At 54.4% G+C, this 20,747-nt stretch overlaps 10 protein-coding genes across 10 annotated transcripts; 4 read left to right on the top strand and 6 right to left on the bottom strand.

Annotated features, from left to right (window-relative positions):
• N7510_006303 (uncharacterized protein) lies at positions 1-3,906 on the bottom strand (the record flags this gene model as incomplete). The annotated part of the gene is made up of 1 exon (XM_056978229.1): positions 1-3,906. The coding sequence occupies one exon, from the start codon at positions 3,904-3,906 to the stop codon at positions 1-3; it is 3,906 nt and encodes a 1,301-aa protein (XP_056834261.1).
• Positions 3,907-5,319: 1,413 nt separating this feature from the next.
• Positions 5,320-5,845, bottom strand: N7510_006302 (uncharacterized protein; the record flags this gene model as incomplete). Its single annotated transcript, XM_056978228.1, has 2 exons — positions 5,320-5,688; positions 5,753-5,845. The coding sequence occupies 2 exons, from the start codon at positions 5,843-5,845 to the stop codon at positions 5,320-5,322; spliced, it is 462 nt and encodes a 153-aa protein (XP_056834260.1).
• A 298-nt stretch (positions 5,846-6,143) lies between these two features.
• Positions 6,144-6,975, top strand: his3 (imidazoleglycerol-phosphate dehydratase HIS3; the record flags this gene model as incomplete). Its single annotated transcript, XM_056978227.1, has 2 exons — positions 6,144-6,462; positions 6,560-6,975. 2 exons carry the CDS (start codon positions 6,144-6,146, stop codon positions 6,973-6,975), a joined length of 735 nt encoding a protein of 244 aa, XP_056834259.1.
• Positions 6,976-7,342: 367 nt separating this feature from the next.
• N7510_006300 (ankyrin) lies at positions 7,343-8,113 on the top strand (the record flags this gene model as incomplete). Its single annotated transcript, XM_056978226.1, has 1 exon — positions 7,343-8,113. The coding sequence occupies one exon, from the start codon at positions 7,343-7,345 to the stop codon at positions 8,111-8,113; it is 771 nt and encodes a 256-aa protein (XP_056834258.1).
• A 76-nt stretch (positions 8,114-8,189) lies between these two features.
• Positions 8,190-10,195, top strand: N7510_006299 (ankyrin; the record flags this gene model as incomplete). Its single annotated transcript, XM_056978225.1, has 2 exons — positions 8,190-8,710; positions 8,803-10,195. The coding sequence occupies 2 exons, from the start codon at positions 8,190-8,192 to the stop codon at positions 10,193-10,195; spliced, it is 1,914 nt and encodes a 637-aa protein (XP_056834257.1).
• Positions 10,196-11,018: 823 nt separating this feature from the next.
• N7510_006298 (uncharacterized protein) lies at positions 11,019-11,738 on the bottom strand (the record flags this gene model as incomplete). Its single annotated transcript, XM_056978224.1, has 2 exons — positions 11,019-11,335; positions 11,399-11,738. 2 exons carry the CDS (start codon positions 11,736-11,738, stop codon positions 11,019-11,021), a joined length of 657 nt encoding a protein of 218 aa, XP_056834256.1.
• Positions 11,739-12,433: 695 nt separating this feature from the next.
• On the bottom strand, positions 12,434-13,618 carry N7510_006297 (glycosyltransferase family 32 protein; the record flags this gene model as incomplete). The annotated part of the gene is made up of 3 exons (XM_056978223.1): positions 12,434-13,075; positions 13,132-13,287; positions 13,340-13,618. The coding sequence occupies 3 exons, from the start codon at positions 13,616-13,618 to the stop codon at positions 12,434-12,436; spliced, it is 1,077 nt and encodes a 358-aa protein (XP_056834255.1).
• Positions 13,619-15,124: 1,506 nt separating this feature from the next.
• On the bottom strand, positions 15,125-15,859 carry derA (putative ER-associated proteolytic system protein Der1; the record flags this gene model as incomplete). The annotated part of the gene is made up of 1 exon (XM_056978222.1): positions 15,125-15,859. One exon carries the CDS (start codon positions 15,857-15,859, stop codon positions 15,125-15,127), a length of 735 nt encoding a protein of 244 aa, XP_056834254.1.
• Positions 15,860-16,303: 444 nt separating this feature from the next.
• N7510_006295 (histone H3 family protein) lies at positions 16,304-16,888 on the top strand (the record flags this gene model as incomplete). Its single annotated transcript, XM_056978221.1, has 2 exons — positions 16,304-16,460; positions 16,542-16,888. 2 exons carry the CDS (start codon positions 16,304-16,306, stop codon positions 16,886-16,888), a joined length of 504 nt encoding a protein of 167 aa, XP_056834253.1.
• A 646-nt stretch (positions 16,889-17,534) lies between these two features.
• N7510_006294 (uncharacterized protein) lies at positions 17,535-20,725 on the bottom strand (the record flags this gene model as incomplete). Its single annotated transcript, XM_056978220.1, has 6 exons — positions 17,535-19,032; positions 19,081-19,196; positions 19,245-19,262; positions 19,321-19,431; positions 19,481-19,675; positions 19,793-20,725. 6 exons carry the CDS (start codon positions 20,723-20,725, stop codon positions 17,535-17,537), a joined length of 2,871 nt encoding a protein of 956 aa, XP_056834252.1.
• Positions 20,726-20,747: the final 22 nt, after the last annotated feature.

Genomic DNA, 20,747 nt, shown 5'->3' with positions numbered 1-20,747 from the left:
TCACAGCTCCTGCAAATCGAGTTTCGGCGGAGCCCAGTCCAGCTGAGGCGGCTTGTCATTCGTCTGGACGAACACCGTCGGCGGACGCGAGTCGTGCTGCACCTTCCGACGGTCTTTCATGGCGTTCCCACTGAGAAACCCGCGCAGAGTGGATGAGGCCATGCCGTAGGCACTGCGCGCACTGCGGTTGCCAATTGAGACGGTGCTGGAGCTGTTTGCGCTTCGAATGCTGTTCGATCTGTGGACGGATGAAGGCACGGCGGGGACCGGCTTTGCCATGCGTGAGGATGAGGACGAAGAGATAGGGCTTGAGGGACCGAATTCTGAGGGCAGAATCTGGGCCGCGCGAGCGTGTTGGGGGAGAGGATCTGGTTCGCTTTGCGCCAGTATGTTGGACGTGAACTCGGCTGTGGGGACACGAGGAAGAGACCGATTTCCCGAGTCCTGTTCGGCAAGGTGGATAGATGATGCGGAGTCTTCTGGTGGCGAGGCATGGATTTCGTCTGCTGATACCGCGACTTCGAACTTGAGGTCATCGAGCATCGTACCTAGACTGGCGGCTGTCGCGGGCCGGCCATCGCTAGATGCGTCGTCGACGTCGTCTTGGATTCCGTGAGCGATATTGTAGTTGCGGAGAAGATATCGGCGCAGGCGAGCGACTTCCATGTCCCATTTTCGGTTCAGGGACTGCAGGACGAGCTCCACGTTGTGGCTAGCGAATGGAGATGTTTCCAGAGCGGCAGCAACATTAGCCGGTGGATGTTTGCTCAACCGATGCCCAACGGGGGCATTGCCAACATTCATCGCTGCATGCAGGGAGCGACGGATCGAGTTCGCCGTAGAGCCTTGGACATTGCTTGCATCCCATCGGACATTGTCAACCTCCCGCCGCACCTTGTCGATGGACAGAGTTCGATCTCGATCCATGCATGAAAGACTGAGCAGGGTGCGGTTGCACTGCAGACCATTGACAAGCACGGTAAACGACTGAAGGTTAATATCGTTGTTCTCGCAATGCACCTCGCGCAGCGAGTTATTGCACTCCAAAACCGAAGCCAGAGTATTCGCGCCCTGGAGACCCAGCTTCTGGTGCTCGATTCGAAGCACCCTGAGAGACGTATTTTTCTTCAAGCCAGTCAGGGCTAGGTTGAGACCGATCCCGAATCGGGCGACATCCAGATGCGCATTTTCCCCGCTGATGTCCAACGCTTCTAGCGTCTCGTTCTCCTCAAACATGACCTGCAGAGCGCGGCACGTCTCTGGACCTGCATCGTATGGAAGAGACGCCTTGGAGATATCTAGATATCGTAGGCTGCTGTTTTTTCGGACTGCATCCACCAGTTCCCGGAATTGGTCTTCCTTTTTGAAATCAATCATCCGCATCGATAGATGTGACGGGGTCTGGTTTTTCGCAATTGCGTCAAAAATAAACGAACAGCCATTGTCAAGCCGGTTCTCGTTGACATGCAAATGGAGGCTTCGCAAAGTGTCGGGACCCGCCGCCATCGAATGCATGAACATGGCAACATCTTCTCCGGTCAGGCCGCACTGATCGAGCCGGAGGACGCGGAGGTTCCGGGACCGATCACTAGCCAGGTAGGTGGCGATGGCATCCACTGTCTGGCGGTTGACAGTCGTCCGGCTGAGGGCCAGTTCTTCAAGTCGCCAATTGAACAACATCTCTGCTGTGATGAGCGGCTCGGGCCCAGACGTCCGGGAGATGCGGGACAGGTTGATCTTGCGAATCTGACCAAAGTACCCGATGTACTGCTGAAGAACATCGGGATTTAATCGTCCCTGGACGCCGGAGATATTGATAGCCTCGAGAGTAGACTCCTGCGCGACAATGGTTGATAGCAGCATGTCTAAGTCATGAACAGACAATCCGCAGTCTCCGACCTCCAATGCTCTCAGATGACTCCGTCGTTGGGATGCCGCATCCACCAAGTAGTCAAGGTCCGATTCGCCGAGCTTGATCCCATTCAGGGCTACCCAATCGACGCTAGTCAATTCCCGGCGACAAACAGGGAAAATGGCCTCTGGGATTCCACAGCCTGGATCACGAGTCCCCTTGTCGAAAGTTGGTGTCCGTGTAAGACAATACGAGAAATCGAGTCGCCGCAGCCATTTGCTCTTCAAGACCAAACCACGTATTTCTTCAGAGAGAACGGCGAGATTCCCTTGACCTGGGATTTGAACAAGACAACCTCCACGATCAAGGTGCACATCCATATCCGCTCCATGAATATCACGAAGGCCCTGAAGCACATCGAGGTTGACGCCGCGAAAAGATATTGAGCGGAAACATTCGTTATACCGGAGGGCGCGCATGACCGCAATCAGCTCGAGGGCGCTGTATCTTGGCTGTCTCGGGGAAGCCGGACGGAGTAATCGGAAGCAAGGAGCGTCCTCACACTCCAAGTCAATCGTGTAACGAATGTTGGAGGTGTCAATATCGTAACTGGCGGAGTAGGCGACCAGCGTGCGGTCGAAGCAGCCGTAATCCTCATCCAGCGCTACGGGCGGGAAGTTGTCGTCATTTTGCAATTCACGCGGCACAACAAACTCATATGGCTGTCTAGTCCATAGAGGACGCAGGAACTCGGTGTGCTGTCGAATCCAGCCAGCAACTTCTACCGAATGAACCGAGGCCAGGAAGACGTTGAATGTTTTCTGAAATGGGACTCTGAACGAAAGGTGCAGGCTATCGTCGCCGTATTCCATCGACAGACCAGTTAGATTCATGAAGCCAAAGGAGGCGCCCACTTCCAAGTCGGTGAGTGAGACCACTGATGATCGACTGCCGGTCTTTTGCATTGGAATAAGATGGACTTTGTGGGATCCAAGAGCGAGGTAGCAGCCGGTGGGTGACAACTTCGCCAGATCATCAGAGGAAGATCGCGTAGGTGACTTGCTCGAAGCGATTTGGATAACGCGGAACATACGAAAAGCTTGCGGGTCGTAGTCCCGCTCGTGCTCCAGCATCCGAGTCACGTACTCGATCGAGCCTCGAGTGAACGGCAGCGGATCGTTTGAGCGTGCCATCTGGGCGGCCTGACGAATGCCCACCATCCAAAGGTTCAGTTCTTGAAGGTCGGGCGTCTGCATCTGAACCAAGGCAGCTTTGTGAGTGCGCTCATCCAGGTGCGCTACCTCCACTGTTGGGGACAAACGCCCGTCCTCCAGCATGTAGACCGCAATAATACTATTCAGCGGAATACCGGCAGACGCGTCGCTCGAGACCATCGGGTGCATATCCTGCAATGAGCTTATCGAGGCAATTGATTGGCGGTGATGCGCCGGGGCCCGCACATTATAGGAAGGTGGAATGGAAGGAAAAGCATCGGCGGCCTTGCTCTGGTTCTTGAAACGGATGATATGCGTGTCTGTCAGAACGAGATACTGACTCTTCTTTCTCCACATGCTGCCAGTGGTCTGTATTTCACCATGGTGGAGAATGGCGGACGACCAGATCGCGTGTCGGGGATCAGTGACATGCTGGTCGTCTCCAAGCGAGCCGACCGACGCGCTGAGGGGGTCATTATCGTCTTCCAATGAGTGCAAGGACCGCAAGGACCCAAAGACGGAAGTGCGTTTCTTCTGCAGCGACTTCCGGGGTCGAGGGGTCTCAAGAACAGGCGTAGATGAAGCGGACAAACTCGTGATGTCGGAGTGTGCCGTCCCAGGTCGACGCAGGACATTAGGGCCGGTGGATCGTCTATTCGGGCTCTGGGCCCGGCCAAAGAACCCCGAATTGCGGCGTTTTTTGCTTTGCGTCAGGGTGTCGTCCGAGGGTGTTCGATCATGGAGACGGGGCCGGAGAGGAGGGGCCGAGGTTGTGGACGAGGGACTGAACACACTGCTGAAGCTCTTCCGCCGCTGCTTTTTGACCGCCATTTCAGCCATGGTGGAAGTCGGACAGGCGTAAACAGATGTGGACGACAGGGAGAAGAATTTTAAAAAATTAAAATAATAAAAAAGCTAGCGGCGCGAGGGTGGTGAGCATAAAAGACTTATCTCATCGACGACCTCGACGTCGATCTCACTAGACGAACGAAGTGCATTAGCAACAATCCTAGAAGTAATCATCATGACAAGCTGTACATACTGCAATCCGTCAGGGCGCCATGAGAAGCAATTGGACAGGAAGGCAAGTGGGACCACCAGCGAATATATCTACTAGCACCTTTAGACGGATGGGCACCGCCGACACGTCAAGCAGCTGTCAACAATGTGGCGAAAGGAAGAGGGTCGATTGCAACAGGAAGTAGGTTCGAGAGAGTGGCCGGAAGAAGAAGGGAAGGAGGCAATCGCATCCACCAGCGAGACGTCGGTCAGGGCAACCCAAAACGGCGGGAACAAGGGGATTGTGATCAATCGGGGGGATGTGAAGGTTAATCCGGCAAGGATGGGATCAAAAGAGCGGGCGATCGGCAGGGAATCGACGAATGATCAGAGGCCGCGGGCGGGAGTGATGTCAAGGGGAAATCCTGCGCTGCAAACAGAACAGGAGAAGCAGCAAAGAACAGCCGGAGAGAGTAGAAGGTAAGAAAGAGGAAAAAGGTGGAAGGTGGTGGAGGGGAGAGGGAGGAATGGCCGAATGCAGTTAAACGCCCAACACTTCGGACGAACCGTTTGTACCGTGTTTCATATTGATTTTTCTGGGTTGGTTCTCGTCTCTATTTATTCTTTAACAGAGTGTACTTCGGAAAGAAAGTCTTCTAGACCGCGCGATCGGGCATTTTGGTGTTGATTTACTCTGTTTACGTCGTCCCGGATCCCTGCCTCCCGTGGAGGCACTGAGACATGCGGTCGCACATATCGAATGGCATCCGCATTCGAGCCCAAGTCACGTAAGAGGCGTTCTCTACCGCATGCATCGGCTAGGCTGTCAGTGATAGATAGTATTGCCGACTATAACAAGGATGTCTCCTTAGTGCCGGTGGGCGTAGTGCTTAGCATCGAGCAGGAGACCACTCAGTGAGGGCAAACACGATCCACCACGCCGATCGACAGCTCGGGCAACTCCACGCTCATCCGGAATTGAACGACGCAGGTCCAGGGAGAGAAGGCCAGGGGTCAGAATCCAGATGGGGGCCTCGTTTCAGCCCGATCGCTCCAGGGGTAAGGGGTGGCAGGAAGGAAGAACGGTGGGGGTTCTGCGGTCTGTTTGTTGTCTGTACGGAGTAGCCGAATAGCCACCCAAGCACCAACCCCGTCGGAGCAGAGCTGTTACGGATAGCTTCTGGAATTATTGAACGAAAGAGGGTCCCGGCGAAGCTCCGGAATCCCGCAGCTCCGGAATCCCGCAGGATTTCCTCATGGACGAGATCTCTCTTCCATTTCAGCTTGCCGCCGCTCCGCGCGCTTAATGCGGCGAACCAGCTCGATGTAATCATTCACCCTCCGCTCCGCCCAGATACACCCACCCAGCGTCATCGCGGCAATCTGCAGGAAGACCTTAAATTGAGGCGTCAGGCCGCGGTAGACGCGTGCCGTCGGCGAGATCCACTCGGAGAAGCCTTCGAGCGGTCGGTAGAACAATCGCGAGCGGAGTCCGGCAGGGGAGAACGGCGAGGGGCGTGGACGGGGTGGCGCGTCAGGCCTGACGGGTGGTGTAGGCGCGGTGAAAGTGAATGGGTGAGGGAGGATCAGGATCATATGGGCGAGGATGGACACGGAGCCGAACTATAGCGCAGTAAAGAAGCAGATGTTAGTCTCCGTTGCGAAGGGTTGTGATTGGCGTACATACTCGGAACACGCCAGTCATGAAGCCCTTGGCGGCTTCGCGAGTAAGTTCCGCTGGCGGCTCGATGTCTCCTCTTTGACTTGGTGGGGGAGGCATGGTAGATGGTTATTTACTGAAGGTTGAGTGTATTTATTGTAAGATTGGGCGGGAGATCGGGGAAATGGACAGAGGAGAAGCTGAGGATACACTCTGCTTTTAATTGAATCCAAGGGAGGCCGGCAGGAGAGAGGAAAACAAGAAGAAAGAGCTGTCCAAGTGAGTTGAGGTAGAGAAGCACGGGAGAACAGAATAATGACCTAAGGAGAGGACCGGATCAACAATAATCCCACTCAACGATCTCCGATCGGAGAAAAAGCCGCTGACCTCCAACTCCAACTCACACCCACACACCAACATGGCCCTCACCGCGCGCACAGCATCTCTCTCGCGGGTAACAAACGAAACCAAGATCCAAGTCTCACTCAGTCTCGACGGCGGCGTCTTACCCCCCTACGAGCCCTCCACCCACTTCTTACCCCCCAGCGACCCGCAAGAAGCCTCCGCTGCTAAAAATGGCATTGTGCCGCCCAAGGATGCCGGGCATGCGACGCAATTCACGGCGACCCAGCAGATCACCGTGAGCACGGGGATCGGGTTCCTGGATCATATGCTGCATGCGATGGCGAAGCATGCGGGGTGGAGTTTGGCAGTGCGGGCGAAGGGGGATTTATACAGTGCGTCCAACTCCCCTCCCCCACCCAAATTGGCAATCGAGAAGAGAATGAAGTCAATTAGGCATCTTGAACTTATATACTGACTGACAATCTACAGTTGACGACCACCACACAACAGAAGACACATTCCTCGCCATCGGCTCGGCGTTCACGCAAGCCCTAGGCGCACGGCAGTCCCTCACGCGCTTCGGACGCGGCGATGCTCCCCTCGACGAAGCCCTTTCGTGGGCCGTGATCGATCTATCCAGCCGACCCTGGGCAGTCATCGACCTGGGATTCAAGCGCGAGAAGATCGGCGACCTCAGCACCGAGATGATCACGCATGGCTTGCAGAGCTTCGCCCAGGCGGCGGGCGTGACCCTTCATGTGGGCTGCACGTATGGCGATAATGACCACCATCGCGCGGAGAGCGCGTTCAAGGCGCTCGCTGTTGCGATGAGGACGGCCTGTACGAGGAGGAGTGTGGGGGAGGTTGGGGCAGGGGATGTGGTTAGTACTAAGGGAGTTCTATAGATTTGAGGTTTTTTGGTTGATTGTAAATATGCGATATGTATGTGTGATGAGATGGGATTAGAATATATTGTGCCTTTATTTATCTAGGTGTCATGTATAGCAAGCTGTGTGGGATGATACACTTGACATTCGAAGTCGGCTTCCATGCTTTACACATAGCATGGAAACGTGGAAACACGCTAGGCCTGATGCAGGCAGAGCTGTTCTGTCAGACCTACAGGATACAGTACTTTCCAAACACAAATACCGCCTTTGTATGTTATTGTGGCTATGCTGCACGGGCACTGACTCTTGCACGGACCCGGGTTTTACCTGTCCTTCAGTTACTGCATGCTCTCACTTTTGCAAAGTCACTAACACCCTGGCAATGGACCCTTTATCTCTATCCATTGGCCTTGCGGGCATTCTGCCTCTAATTGCCAGTGTGATCACCACTTCAAAAGAGTACATAGACACTGTGAGGTCGGCGAGGAAGTCAATCACGACCCTTATAATCGAGCTTGAAGCGCTGCAATCCAACGTGGTAAATCTGCACGGCCTCCTGAAAGGTGATTTGTTAAACGATAGTCCTTTGCGATTCCACGAGAGTTCGGTTCTCCTGACCTGCTCTGCCTCGTGCGAGGAAACCCTGCGATCACTCTGCCAAAGGCTGGGCCAAGAACCAAATGGGAAACTGGGGCGCTTCCTATGGCCTTTCACCGAGAAGGAGATCCAGAAGACAGTCCAGGAATTACGTAACTTTACCAACTGGATGCATTTTGCTTTGTCGGTCGATGGCTGCCGGCTACTATCGCAGACGTCGGACGACGTTTTGAAGCTGATGGGAGAGCAGCTAGAGCAGTTTAGGACCATCCAGACACTCGAAGCAGACACGCTTCAGATCCTCGACCTTGTGAAAGACCAGAAGCGCGCGACCCAGGTCAATATCGAGCGGGAGACGAGAAAGAGCATCCTGAACTGGATATCGACCTCAAAGCACTATCAGAAACACCAGCTCATCCAAGCGTCGAGGACCCAAAATACAGGGAAATGGATACTCCAAAGGGACGAATTTATTCAGTGGCGAGACGATAGCTCTCCGTCAAATGTTCTTGTGTGTCATGGCATTCAAGGCTCAGGCAAAACAACCCTTGCGTAAGAAGACTCTGCATCGTTGCAATTGGAGCCTTGACTGATGTTTCAGCTCGATCATCATTGATGAACTTCTTGACTCTATGTCTGGCGAGGTTGCACCTGTCGCGTTCTTCTACTTTGGCCACCAGGATCAGTCTACTCAAAGTACGCCGGCAGTTCTATGCTCTATTCTTAGACAACTTCTCGAGAAGCTACCGGCAATCCCGACTTCCGTGACTGAACTCTTCGAGAAGAGCGGCCACATAAGCCAAATGCCTCTCCACCAATGCGAAAGACTGCTTACTGATCTCACTTCAGGCCTGAGGTGTGCTTATCTAGTTTTCGATGGACTTGACGAATCGGAACATCGGAAATCGTTCCTTCAAAGCATTCAGAATGTGGTTCGATGTCGCCAAGTCCGTTTGCTGGTCACAAGTCGGCCTCATATCCGTGACCTCACAGATCTTTTCCAGCAGCATCCGAATCTTATGATCGAGGCCCACGAGGAAGACATCAAGACCTACCTCTACCAGGAGCTCGATCAAGGAGGAATATATGACATCGCAGATCACGGCTTTGTGAACAGACTAGTTCAGAAGCTGGTGCAAGGGGCAGAGGGAATGTATGTTTTTTTTTTTTTCCGCCGAAAGCCACTATATAGATCCATCTGCTTTGAGACAAGAATTCTTGACAAATGTGCCCTACGCATATTAGGTTTCTTCTCACAGTTCTACGGGTGCGGACCATTCTCAAGGAGCCAACTCTTGGTGAGATGGAGGACAGAGTAGCAGACCTGTCCCATAGCCTCAACGACGCATTTGCAGATACCATTTCCCGCATCCAAAAGCTCTCTGAGAGCCGCAGCCGACTCGGAATGGGTGCTCTCATGTGGCTTAGTCAAACAGCTCGGGCATTGACGGAATCTGAACTCAGCGATGCCTTAGCTATCCGCAGCGCGCAGAATGCTGTCAACGTCAAGTATCGCCCAGCTACCAAGACTATTCTCGAATGCTGCCAAGGTCTTGCGACCGTAGACGTGGAGGGTTATGTACGCCTTGCACATTACGCAATTCAAGAGTACTTAGGAGACCATTTGGAGGAACTCTTTCCTCGAGCCGAAGCCACGATTGCGGTGACTTGCCTTCGCTACCTTGTCTTTGAGAACTTCCAGGACGGGCCATGGCAAAATGAGGACGATATCGAGTCTAGAATGGAACTGTACCCCTTTCTCCCCTGGGCCGCCAGGTACTGGGGACAATTCGCCCGACGGACCGAAACCGATGCGGAGGTATGGTCCACCTTGTTGGCCTTCTTCTCCTCCTCGGCCGCCACGGCCGTGGCGAACCAGGTACGGCAGTACTCGATGGGCTACAACCGCAATTATTGGAATGCAGCCGAGTGTAGCAGTTTCTCGGCGCTCCACCATGCGTCGCGCCACGGGCTCGAGCGGGCAATCAATCGGCTTCTTGACAGCGGCGCCTACGACGTCAACGAGCTGACGCAGAGAGGCGCCACGCCCGTGATCCACGCCGCAGCGGGCGGACACGTGTTGACAACCCGGGGCCTGCTAGCTCGCGGCGCCAATCCGCACCTGCGGAACTGGTACGGCGACGCGCTGCACTGTGCCGTCGAGTCGGGCAAGACGGCCACCGTGCGCGAGCTGGTCCGCTGGGGCATGGACCCTAATGGCGGCAGGTACCTCGCCAGTGCGCTGGACGGCGACTCGGCCGACGCGTTTGCCGCGCTCGTCGAGCTCGGTGCCGATATTGAAACGCAGAGCGCGTTCGAGGTCCGCCATCTCTTCTTCACCGCGGCACTCTGGGGCTGCTACAAGATCGTCACACTTATGCTGCGTCGAGGATGGGTCGACATTGAGATGAGAAACCCCGGGGGACTAACAGCAATGCACTGTGCCGCTACGGCCGCGAATTCGATGACGGTGATCAGACTCCTTGACGCTGGGGCCAATATCAATGCGGTGGATAACAAGGAACGTACGGCTCTGGATTACGCGGAAGCTGAGGGCAACAGGACCATGGTGAGACTGTTGCTAGACTTAGGGGCCACGCATTCGCATCTACGCCGGGTCCCGGATCCTCAGGCCTAGGCGACGTTGTGTGGTTGGACCACGGAGTGGAAGTCTTCCTAGAGTCTGATTCGACACCTGTAAGTGCCCGCTCCTAGTGGGTTGTGTCTGGACGCTGCCGCCCTCCAAAAAACTGCATTATTCCTCCTCGTCGCCACAGCGGTCGAGGTGCCTGGTCGAAACAGGTAGAATGACAGGGCAATGGGAGAATTCAGCACCGACGCCAATTCCGCACAGTAGTAGAAAACGAATAATCCAATGCAGTGACTCGATTGGGTAGACAGACAGAGCGTAGGTGATGTGACGAAGACCCTGGTTCTAGTTAATCTAGCCTACATGTACTAACTGGACTAGACATAAGGATAGAGTCCAACATTAGTCACAAAGCACTTTAGAAGTCTTTTGAATCCCTACACTCATACTCTGGCCGGAGTATTCAACCGTCGTATTCAAGAGCCCTCGATGGCGCTTTTCCTGGATAACAGTAAGCTCGCGTGCTCACCCAGGAAGTGTATTGGCGAGATAAATAATTCAAATGGCCAGCGCGTATCGTCTTGTCAGATATCTCACGGATTTGGGACAACATGCAGCACCGCCCTAAATAGGCTTAGCGATAGCCTTGGCATTAGGGGTTTAGATAAGGGTCTCCGGGTAAAGCATGGGAGCCAATTTCGAAACCGAGTTTAACAATGTCGATATCAATTCATTGCTAAACATATCTCTAAAAAGTGCCGTAATGCATCAATCATGAATACTTCAATAATCCACAAAACCCATCGAAGAACCTGCTTCGATAATACCTGATCCACCCCTGCCATGGGCCAGCCCTTCACAGAAGAAAGAATCATGAACTCTTCACCCCAAGAGCCTTGATAGCCCTCTGCCAATACTCCTTCCTCTCATCCGTAACAGACGTACCCACACAATCACTGATATACCGCTGCCACCCCTCCTCCCCGCCAGTCTGCAAAGCAGTCCGGACCTCCTTGGAGCACTGCGTGGTCAAGAACCACGCCCCAGAGCCGAAGTCGTAGCTGTGGTTATCGCGGAGCAGATCCAAAAGATCAACGGGGTTACTGGCGACTTTGGCGATCTTGTCTTTGAGATCTGGGAGGGAGGAGGCGTATTTTTTGTTGTAGGACGGGGATTGCATGTTGCGCGCTGTAGGATTCGTTAATCATCACCCATTTATGTACCGAGATGGAAAAAGAAAGGAATGCATACTGCCCTGGCCCGGCACACCTGGGAAATGGTTCTTGTTATACTTGAAATCGACACTTTCAAACGCCATCAGACTGATGATCGCAGCCTGCTCTGCCTTGGACGTGACATCGTATGTATCAAAGGATTGCGAGGTGTACTTGGCGGCGGTCTTTGCAGTAGCACACTCGTCCTTCGCTGGAGCATCGGCGCATGTGTTTGATTTCGGCGCAATGGCTTCCACCTGGGCTTGGGTGAGGGTGGCGTCGCGAGGGATCAGAGGAAAGGCGAATGAGATAGGGGCTGCGGTGGTGAAGAGGGAGAGGTTGAGGAGGAAAAGGGTGGTGAGGTAGAGGTGCCACATCTTGCGTATGGGAGGGAAAAGGGCGAATGAGAGCTATGCAGATTGGCTAGCAATTATCTTCTGAGAGAAGAGGACAGTAGTTCAGAGAATGCCCAGAGGGTGGTTGCTTTATATGGGCTGCCCACTACATTGCTGAGAGTGGTGGGTGAGGGAACCGCCGCATAGCCGCCCATTGCTGGGCATTGTGGCCAGCAGGCTGGTAGACAAAGGGTGCGTCGCGGAGAATGTGAGAGAATGGGTTGAGCGATGCAAGGCACGCGCTTGTCATTGGCGCTGGAGTTAGGGTTTCGGAGGGCTGATCTGAAACGCCGGTCAAACCAACCTCAGCCAGGAATGCCAGCACCAAGAATGTGAAGCAAGTAGTGTCAAGCAAATAGATTTCTTTGATCTCAGATCCCAGAAGTAAAGTAAGTCTAAAAATTGGTTATAAATCATAGGGTAAATAAATAGAGGGGACCAAGCAATCCAAAAAGCAATCCCACCACCCAGCAGGCGTGTGGTCATAGATCCCTCAAATGGCAGAAAATCAAAACCCAATGGCTCCAGGTGAGCAGTCAATCCAGGGTCCCGCCAACAAGACTGTATCACCATGCATAGCGCTCCCAAACAGAAGGTAAAAAAAAGTGTACATATAAATGCTGAGATGCACAGATCGTGTCCAAGGCCGTATCGATACACACAAATACACAGAAAAATCAATCATCGCGGCGACTGAGCTCGTACGAGGTCTCGGTAACCCCGCGAGCTTCTTCGTCTTCTTTGAAGCTGACGCGCCGGAGTAGCGTGGGAAGCATGCGCGAGCGCCGCGTGGGCGAGGAGAGGCGGGACGGGCTGATGAGGGAGGGTACCTTCGTGTAGCGGTAGCGGTACTTGGCTCCCAGGAGCATGACCCGACCATACGTCCACCAGAGGCAGAAGCCCACCACACCGGCCAGGATGAAGCCGAGGAAGGTCAGGAGAATCCAGTGTTGGCCCATCCAGAAGATCAAGCGCGCGTCCTTGCCGTGCCAGCTGTTGCCCCGATGGTGGGTGAAGAAGCTCCAGGAGAACCGGTTGTACTCGTCCTGCATGAGGATGCGCACGCGGCCGGCCTCGCTGGGTCGGTCCTGCATGTACTCCTTCCAGATGACCGACAAGAACAGCGGACCCGTCGAATACATGACCGTGATATATGGGAGCAGCCAGCTGCGGTCATATTGTTGCAACAATTCGATCACACGGAGGAAGAACGGGTGCTGGGGTACAGAGCCCATGGCATCGTTCGAGATGCCCGTGGGGACCGTCCGGCGCACCCACGCGGGATAGGAGAGCAGGGGGTCCAATCGGCGATTACAGCCCTGTTACGGTTATGTTAGAAATTCGACTTTCAAAAACGCGTGGGGGCGATTCCTACATCGTCCAGATCGATATATGTTCCACCGTAGTGCGCCAGCACGAAGTAGCGGATCGAATCAGCCCGCTGGATGGGGTATTTGTAGCCGTCAAACGTCGCGAGAAACCAGGGGTACTCGGCCGCGATGAATTCACGCGACTTCTCATTCGTCCAGAGCTGGGACTCGTTAGTTCTCTGCAGATCCAAGCACGTTCAGGCAACCACGTACAATATATTCATAATCAGGGTGCAAGTCAATGCAAGTCTGCTGCGCCTCCACCCACACCTCGGGAATAGTCTCGTTCTTGTAGGTCTGGTGAATGATCTTGGGGATGATCTGCGGGCGTTGCTCGATCAGGCTGGAATTCGGCGAGGGCAGCTCGGCATGGTGGATGGCGTCGGCGGCGGCATCTTCGAGGAGCAGCGAGAGCAGGGTCGAGACGCTGCGGACCAGGAACGAGATGATGAGCAGGTTGACCAGGAGAAAGATCACGAGTCCGCGTCGCATAGTGGCGGCGGCGACAGAAGAACGGACAACCCAGCTTGGTTCAACCACAATCGCGCGTCGAGAACAACCAATTCGAAAGCGAGTTCCAACAGCAAATACTCAGCACAATTCCCGGTTCATGAAGTTCGTCGAGTGCTCGGGGGCACGTGGGAGAAGAAACACGAAAGAAAGGAGTAGTTGTCACGGAGAGACCGACGTTCCAGGGGAATCCTGGGGTTGGCACTCAGGGGAGGAGGGTCGAATTCAGTGGAGAGGAAGAGAGGAGTACGGGGGGATGATCAGATTAAGGAGAGAAAGACAAGAAAGAGAGGAAATCCCCAGGGGAACCAAGTTGGAGGCCAAAAGGAGCGACAAGCGGGAGGTGGGGAGGGAACTAAGGCCAAAAGAGAAGCGATAGTTGAACTCTGGAGAGCCAGGGGCGAGGCTAAGAGGGCGGTAAATGACGGTATGGCGCACGCACTGGTCAGACGGTGTATGGTCATGCCATACAGGAGGCTGAGGCCGTGGCTAATCTGAGTCAGCGGCGATGGCCATTGGCTGCACGCGCGCCCGGCGGGTCTGAAAGGGGCATTTTTCACCGTTGACCCAGTTGGATTACGCACGCGGTCCATGGTTATCAGAGGCCTCGTCATCAGGAAGAATACTTCCCTAGGTACACATGGCCATGTGGAGTGCGCTGCAAAGAGTTTACTAGTTTGCCTGGCCGGTGGGAGCTAAGCGCACACACGGGCCACAGGGAACGTGCCCGGCGCAGGCTCGCATGGACTGCCACAAGCGCATCATCATGGTGGCAGTGCCCTCGCCACGGGGTTGTGGAGCGTGCACGGGGCGGCTTGGGGTTGCGCTAGGTGGTGGTTAATCGATTGCGCCCACCTGGATGCTGCTCCTCCTACTGAGTGACCTCATGTACACTGTTCGACCGGCTACTCGCCTGGGGCGCCTTGCTTGCAGTCTGCACCCAGGTCTTCCTTCAGCGCGGTGGCCCCACAGCCACTCGACTAGCCTCGCCTCCTCCCAACCCATGGCTCGGGAGGCAGCGTTAGGCAACGGTAGGCAGCGCTAGGCAACAGCAAGGGATTGTTCGACCGTATGTACCATGGAGGTACTATACTGCAAGTCCAAGAATCAGCGGGTGGACGTGACGTGAGTGGCCGCGACCAAACCTGATCTAGTTAACGATGGAGTCCAATCAGAGGGAGAAACGGTAGTGTATATTGTGTATTCCACGGCAATCAATACAAATGATCAAGGGTATCTATTATCTTGGCTATGTTCAATGCAAAACAGGAATTTGAAAAAAAAAGTTCGCTCGTAAACCAATCCATGCATATCCATGACCCAACTTCTCTCTGCTGACTTTCTTGGCTATTGAGAATCCTAGCCAATTCACTTTTCTTCGGTCGATAGGAGGGTCAATGAGAAGGCTGTAAGAATCAAGACCGGCCATGTGTAAGCAGCCGGATGCGATCTCAACATCCATAGTCTCGCTCAATTCGATGGCATCACTCATCGCACCTCCGGGGCAGCTGCGGCCGCAAACTCACGGTTCATGTTGGTCGCATCTGTACCGGCATCCACCCGCTCAAACAGACGGCGCCACCACAACGGCGGATCCAGAGGCCGGTGTCCTCCATGCAGAGATGGATAGACGTCATTGAAGAAGTACCAAACATGGCCAACGACGACACCACAGATCTCGTCCTTCGGCACGGTGCCATGGACAATGAGGCTGAAACCCATCAGCACCCAGGGTAAGTAAGGCGCCGTGAAGACGAGCAGACCCAAAAAGCTCAGCCGAGTCTCCGGGTTCCGCCTCGCCCAGATGTACACCAGACTCGAGGAGAGCGACGTGCCCAAGAAGGGCAGCGACAGGAACGGCGACATCAGCAGCAGCGAGGACATGGCGTAGAAGAGCAGCCAGGCGAAGTGTGCGGGGGAGCGGCCGGAGGATTCCTCCAGGAGGCGCGAGTAGCGCTGTAGAAAGAAGACATGGAATAAGAGGTCGAGGTTCAGGGGGCCAAAGTAGAGGAATGTGGTGAGCAGTCGCCAGTACTGGGATTTGGCGTACACGGAGCGGAAGCTGTAGAAGAGCTGGTATGCAGTCACGACGTGGCACTGCACCAGTACGGAGGTTGCGACGGTGGCGACGGTCCACCATCGAGTCACGGGAGGCATCTCGTAGAACCATTGCTCCAGTGGGAACTGGCCCACTTGCCCGTTGTTCTCCCAGATGGCGGCCATAATTGCTTGACGGGAGAGTGAGTGGCTGACTGGGATCACTAGCTGCGTCAGTAGAAGTAACGTCGAGGATGGTTGATAACAGCGGGAAAGACCAAGTAATGCATATCGGGCGCTTATCGTCACGTGAGCCGACACGACACGGGCGCGTCGAATAATGATGGGGGCTGGGAGAGAGACTAAAAGCGGCAAGATTACATTCATGTCCAGCCCCTACAATTATCAATATCGGATCAAGCCTTTTGTTGTTCCACTCCCTGAAAGTGAATTGACACAATCGACACAAAATCTCTATTGCTGCTGCAAGGCGCTCCCCACCACGCCTAGACCGCGTATCTCCTAACCAACGGAGAGCTCTCGCGATCCTGCGGTCATTTCAATTGACCGTCGTCGAGAACAACAACCCCTCCATTTCCTTCCTGCTCAGCGCAGCATCTCAATCCCACAATGCCGCCCAAGCTCGCGCGCAGAGTCCCAGCTTCCGGCAACCAACCACGAGCAGGCGCGCGCCCATCCTCCGCAACAACCTCACCCGCAAAGGCGCGCAAATCCGCCGTGAAGGCAGGCAAGCGACCAGCTGGGAAACGGGCCTCCAATGTCCAGCGTATGCACCCACCCCATCCACACTCTCTTACCCTTCCTTACACCCCTTGACCAAACCCATTTCCTAACATCAATAATATAGCCGGCGACCCAACCCCCCAAGGCCGACGCCGGCGCTACAAGCCCGGCACCGTGGCTCTCAAAGAAATCCGCCGGTACCAACGCTCTTATGACCTGCTGATTGCCAAACTGCCCTTTGCGCGGCTAGTTCGTGAAGTCGCGCTCGATCTTCTGCCGGCCGACCGTGGCGCCGAGCTGCGGTGGCAGTCGCATGCAATCCAGGCGCTGCAAGAAGCGGCGGAGGCTTTCATGGTGCATCTGTTTGAGGACACGAATCTGTGTGCCATCCATGCGAAGCGCGTTACCATTATGCAGAAGGATATTCAGCTTGCGAGGCGGATTCGTGGGGTTTGGGCAGGCCTCGGGTGATTGCTTTCCCCCCTCTCTGCTGGACTGCCTGTTGCGGCGGTGTTATCTGTTTCCTGATCGGGTCTCGTTTCCTAATCTGAGTGGCTGCTCAGTGGCTGCTCCTGTTATTGTTGGGCAGTGTTGTGAGCAATGAGTGGTTTGCTCTTCAGCTGCCACTCCAGGCGTTTTGTGGGCATGTATTCGGGCTGGTGTTCTTTGTTATTGCGAGGATCTTCTTAATTTTTTTTTTGGTTGGTGGTCTGAATGAGGACGGACTACGACTGCTATTATACCAAGGAGACAAGGGGTGTTGTACATTCGGGCTGGTGTCGCCTGTTATCGTGTTATAGGAGGTGAAAGCAGAGCAATCGATGACTCGAGAAGATGATACCCAGCTACATCCTATGTCTATGTAGAAGTAATAGAGATGCCCTACACGATAATGAATAGTTACCTAAAGGTAAAGCCAGCAATATATTGATCTCATAAAGGCCGGCATCGAAGACATCTTCCAGCGCTGCGCCACTAAACTGTACCCCATGGAGCGCCGATAATAAGAAAAGAATGAACGCCTTCCAGTATAACCATGAGATGGTATCATAAACGATGCGCCCGAAAAGCAAAACGTGATAGATATGATATGAAAAACTTCCGGAACACTAATCAATTAGGCTGGCCGTCTCAATGCAGGCGGCAATCCCATCGTCAGCCGATGGCCTTCCTCCCGAACATTCTGAGCTTCTTCGCTTTTACCTTGGCGCTCAAGGGTCTCCGCAAGCATTTCATCCGTCACGCTGGCCCACAGACGGTCATTGGCTCTCTTGGCCATAGCACGACCAGCTCGCGCGCTCTTCTCTGCTTGCTCGCCGACCACACCTCGAAAGTATTTCCAGCTCATAAATGTGAGTGTCATGCAGGTGATCTGGTTGTTGCTGATAGCCGTGGCGGACTGCAGGGCGTGCTGCAGGAACTGTTTGGTCTGAATGGTGGAGTCTGTGTGAACGGTTGCGCAGATGAGATAATAAGCGGCTTGGATATATTTGTTCGAGCTGCCTTGGCAGAAGGATTCGAGGGTGGACAGGACGTTAGGGAGGTGGTGATGTGAGGGGTGTGTTGGATCTCGGATGATGAGCACGGTGTTGAGCGCGGCGAGGATACCTGCATCACGACGGGGATCATTGCGCGCCGTTTTGCTGAAGGAAGGCGATAGCGACAAACTTGGCGACTGGAAAATTGCCAGTGCTGCCTTGATGTCTCCAGTTGCCTGCGCGATGGTGCCGGCCGCATATTCCATCAGACACTCGACGTTGTCGGGAAGCCGGGTGCCGAGCTCGTGGGCAAGTTGTCGGAGGTTGTTGAGGGTTTGACTAGCGAGATCCCAGTCGGTCCGAGCACATGCCAGGAAGATCCGCTGCAGAAGAAAATTGCAGTGAAGGGCCTGCCGCCACTCCACACGTCGATTGGCAGTAACCATTGATTCTGAGATCTCCTGTGGGACCTTGAACCCTCCTTGAACCATCCGGAGCCCTTCGTCAAGATACTTCTCTGCCTTCCTACCATCGTAAGAATTTTTGGCGCTCAGGGTGATCGAACTGATGAAGTAGCAAAGGGTGTAAAGATCATGCTGCGGGAGCCAGTTGAAGCTTAGGAGCAGCGTTCCATTGTGGACCTGCAAAATGTCACCGGTATCCATTGAGGATGGCCCAGCTGATTTGCCACTCAGTGGAATGGAGAAAGAGCCATCAGAGCTCCAGTTGGTGGTATCGCTCAGTGCCTCATCCATGAGCGTTTGCATGGCTTTCAGCTTTTGCGCGGACTGGTTTACGTCGTACTCCAAAAGGCTGCAGCAGATATCAACCATCTGCACAATGGTCGTCAGCTGGGGGACGTGACGAAGTTCGTCGTTCAGTTGATGACTCCGTGCCACTGCCACCGCTCGCTGTGCCTGCTCGATGGAGTCCGAGCTCGTCCCTTGCTGTAGATGCGCTAGGGCTTCAATGACAGCCGCCATGGCCGAGACAGCCTTGTCACCATTCCGACTGGCCATAGCTGCAATTTTGTGAAGGTGCTGTAGTGCTTGCACAAAGTCTTGGTGTGCCGGAGACGACAGCGAAAGTGTCACTCGAAGAAAACGGAATGCATATTCCCAAGCGGCATGGCGATATCTGTGGCTCATTAGCATCGCAGTCATATAAAACGGGCAGACCACATACGCCTCTACATCTTGGATCATGCCATCGACAGCCTTCAGAGAAGTCTTGGGGTTCTTCTTATGAAGCATTCGTGCTAGAAGGTGCTGCATACTGTATTTCAAGTCGAGCATGCGATTCTGTAAAGAGTCAGTACGAGGGCAACGGAGAATTGACAGAATACTAACTCGTTCACAAAGATCGATCTATTCCACAAGTTAGCATGTTGATCACGGCAGCCACGAACAGCAGGCCAAAACATACCCCTTTGCTTAAAGCTGTCTCCGCCTCGATATCGTTATCCGTTTCTTCAAATAGAATGCGCGCATAGCGAAGTCGTACGAGAGCTTCTTTGCGAGGTTGCAGTCGCCAATTCTGAGGTCATCTGTTAGCCAAAGCCGACCCCGAGAAAGGGTCCCCTTACCTTGAGCACCGCTTCCAAGCAGCCAAGCCCTGTCGCAACTAGCTTGTAATATTCCTCCACATCTGCTTCCCGAGTCGCCAGCGCCGCCTTCGTTCCGTAGTTGTGGGCAGCATTCAAATACTCATCGGCCAAAGACAGCAGCAGAACCTGGTAATCGACTGGGGGTTTTGTAGGCTTCGTCGGCTTCTCAGCTGCCTGTTGGCTCGGTTGTTGGTTCTGCTGTGGTTGTGGCTGTGGCTGTGGGTACGACGGCTGCTTCTTTTGTTGCTGTTTCTGAACCTTCATCTGGGTTTCTGAAGAAGGGTTTGGTACCACGATCTGCGGAGCGATCTTTGGTGATGGTGAAGGGACGGGTGGAGCTTTCTTCAACTCCACATTCGGGGAAGGCTTGGGCGCCAGCTCGGCCTTAATAATGGGCGATGGCTGAAGAGCATTTGCGTTTGCCTGTTGTGACCTATCCTCATTGTTTGACGTTATGGTCGCAGAAGGGGGGCGGGCAATCGGAGGTGCGGGTGTTTGCGACAGAGCCGGAGAGGTGGTCGGAAAAGGTTGTGGTTGGGGAGTGACCGTCGCAGCGGGGGGTATGGGTGGCTCATTATATTGCAACGAGATTTGAGTATATCGAGATCGAGGAGCAGTCGGGAGAGGCGGCTGGACGAACAGCTGAGCCGGGTTCACGAACTGTTGGTGGAGCTCTTCTTGCTGAGGTGGAGGCGGGCGCGGCCCTGGTGGTGGGTGCCGAACAGGCGACTGCGGTGGGGGAGGTCGGGGTGATTGCGACGGCAGTTGAGCGTGTGGTACTTGCTGTGATGAGGGTCGGTGGTGAGGGACTTGGGACTGCGGAAACGACTGCGCGGGAGACCGCGGAGGGGCTTGCTGGAGGTGCTGAGACGGAGAGTGATGTAACTGTGGTTGTTGATTGAACTGCTGCTGATTATATTGCTGGGGGTAGGCAGGGTATTGCGGCATCATCGCCTGGGGATACATCCCCGGCTTGCCATAGCCGGCGTTATACGGCGATGGCGGATTCGGCGCGACATTGTTGTACAGCAACTGGGGTGGGATATGCTGCCCATTAGGAGGATAAGAGGGCGGGACATAGGGGTAGTGACCGTGCGGTGGTGGGAAGCTCATCGCAGAGACGGTCCCTTGAAGCAACGAGTAAGATAATAATTGACGTTCGCGAAATGGTTGGAAGCCCTGGGCGGCGTCGTGGTCTTCGAATGAGGTTGATGCCTGAGGCATCAAAGCAAGTATGGAGTATATA

Source organism: Penicillium lagena (assembly GCF_028827675.1).
Source record: "Penicillium lagena strain IBT 129212 chromosome Unknown utg000003l_segment0_segment0, whole genome shotgun sequence".
Taxonomy (NCBI): Eukaryota; Fungi; Ascomycota; class Eurotiomycetes; order Eurotiales; family Aspergillaceae; genus Penicillium; species Penicillium lagena.
Note: the sequence above shows the minus strand (reverse complement) of the source record. Positions and strands in the feature narration are given on the sequence as shown.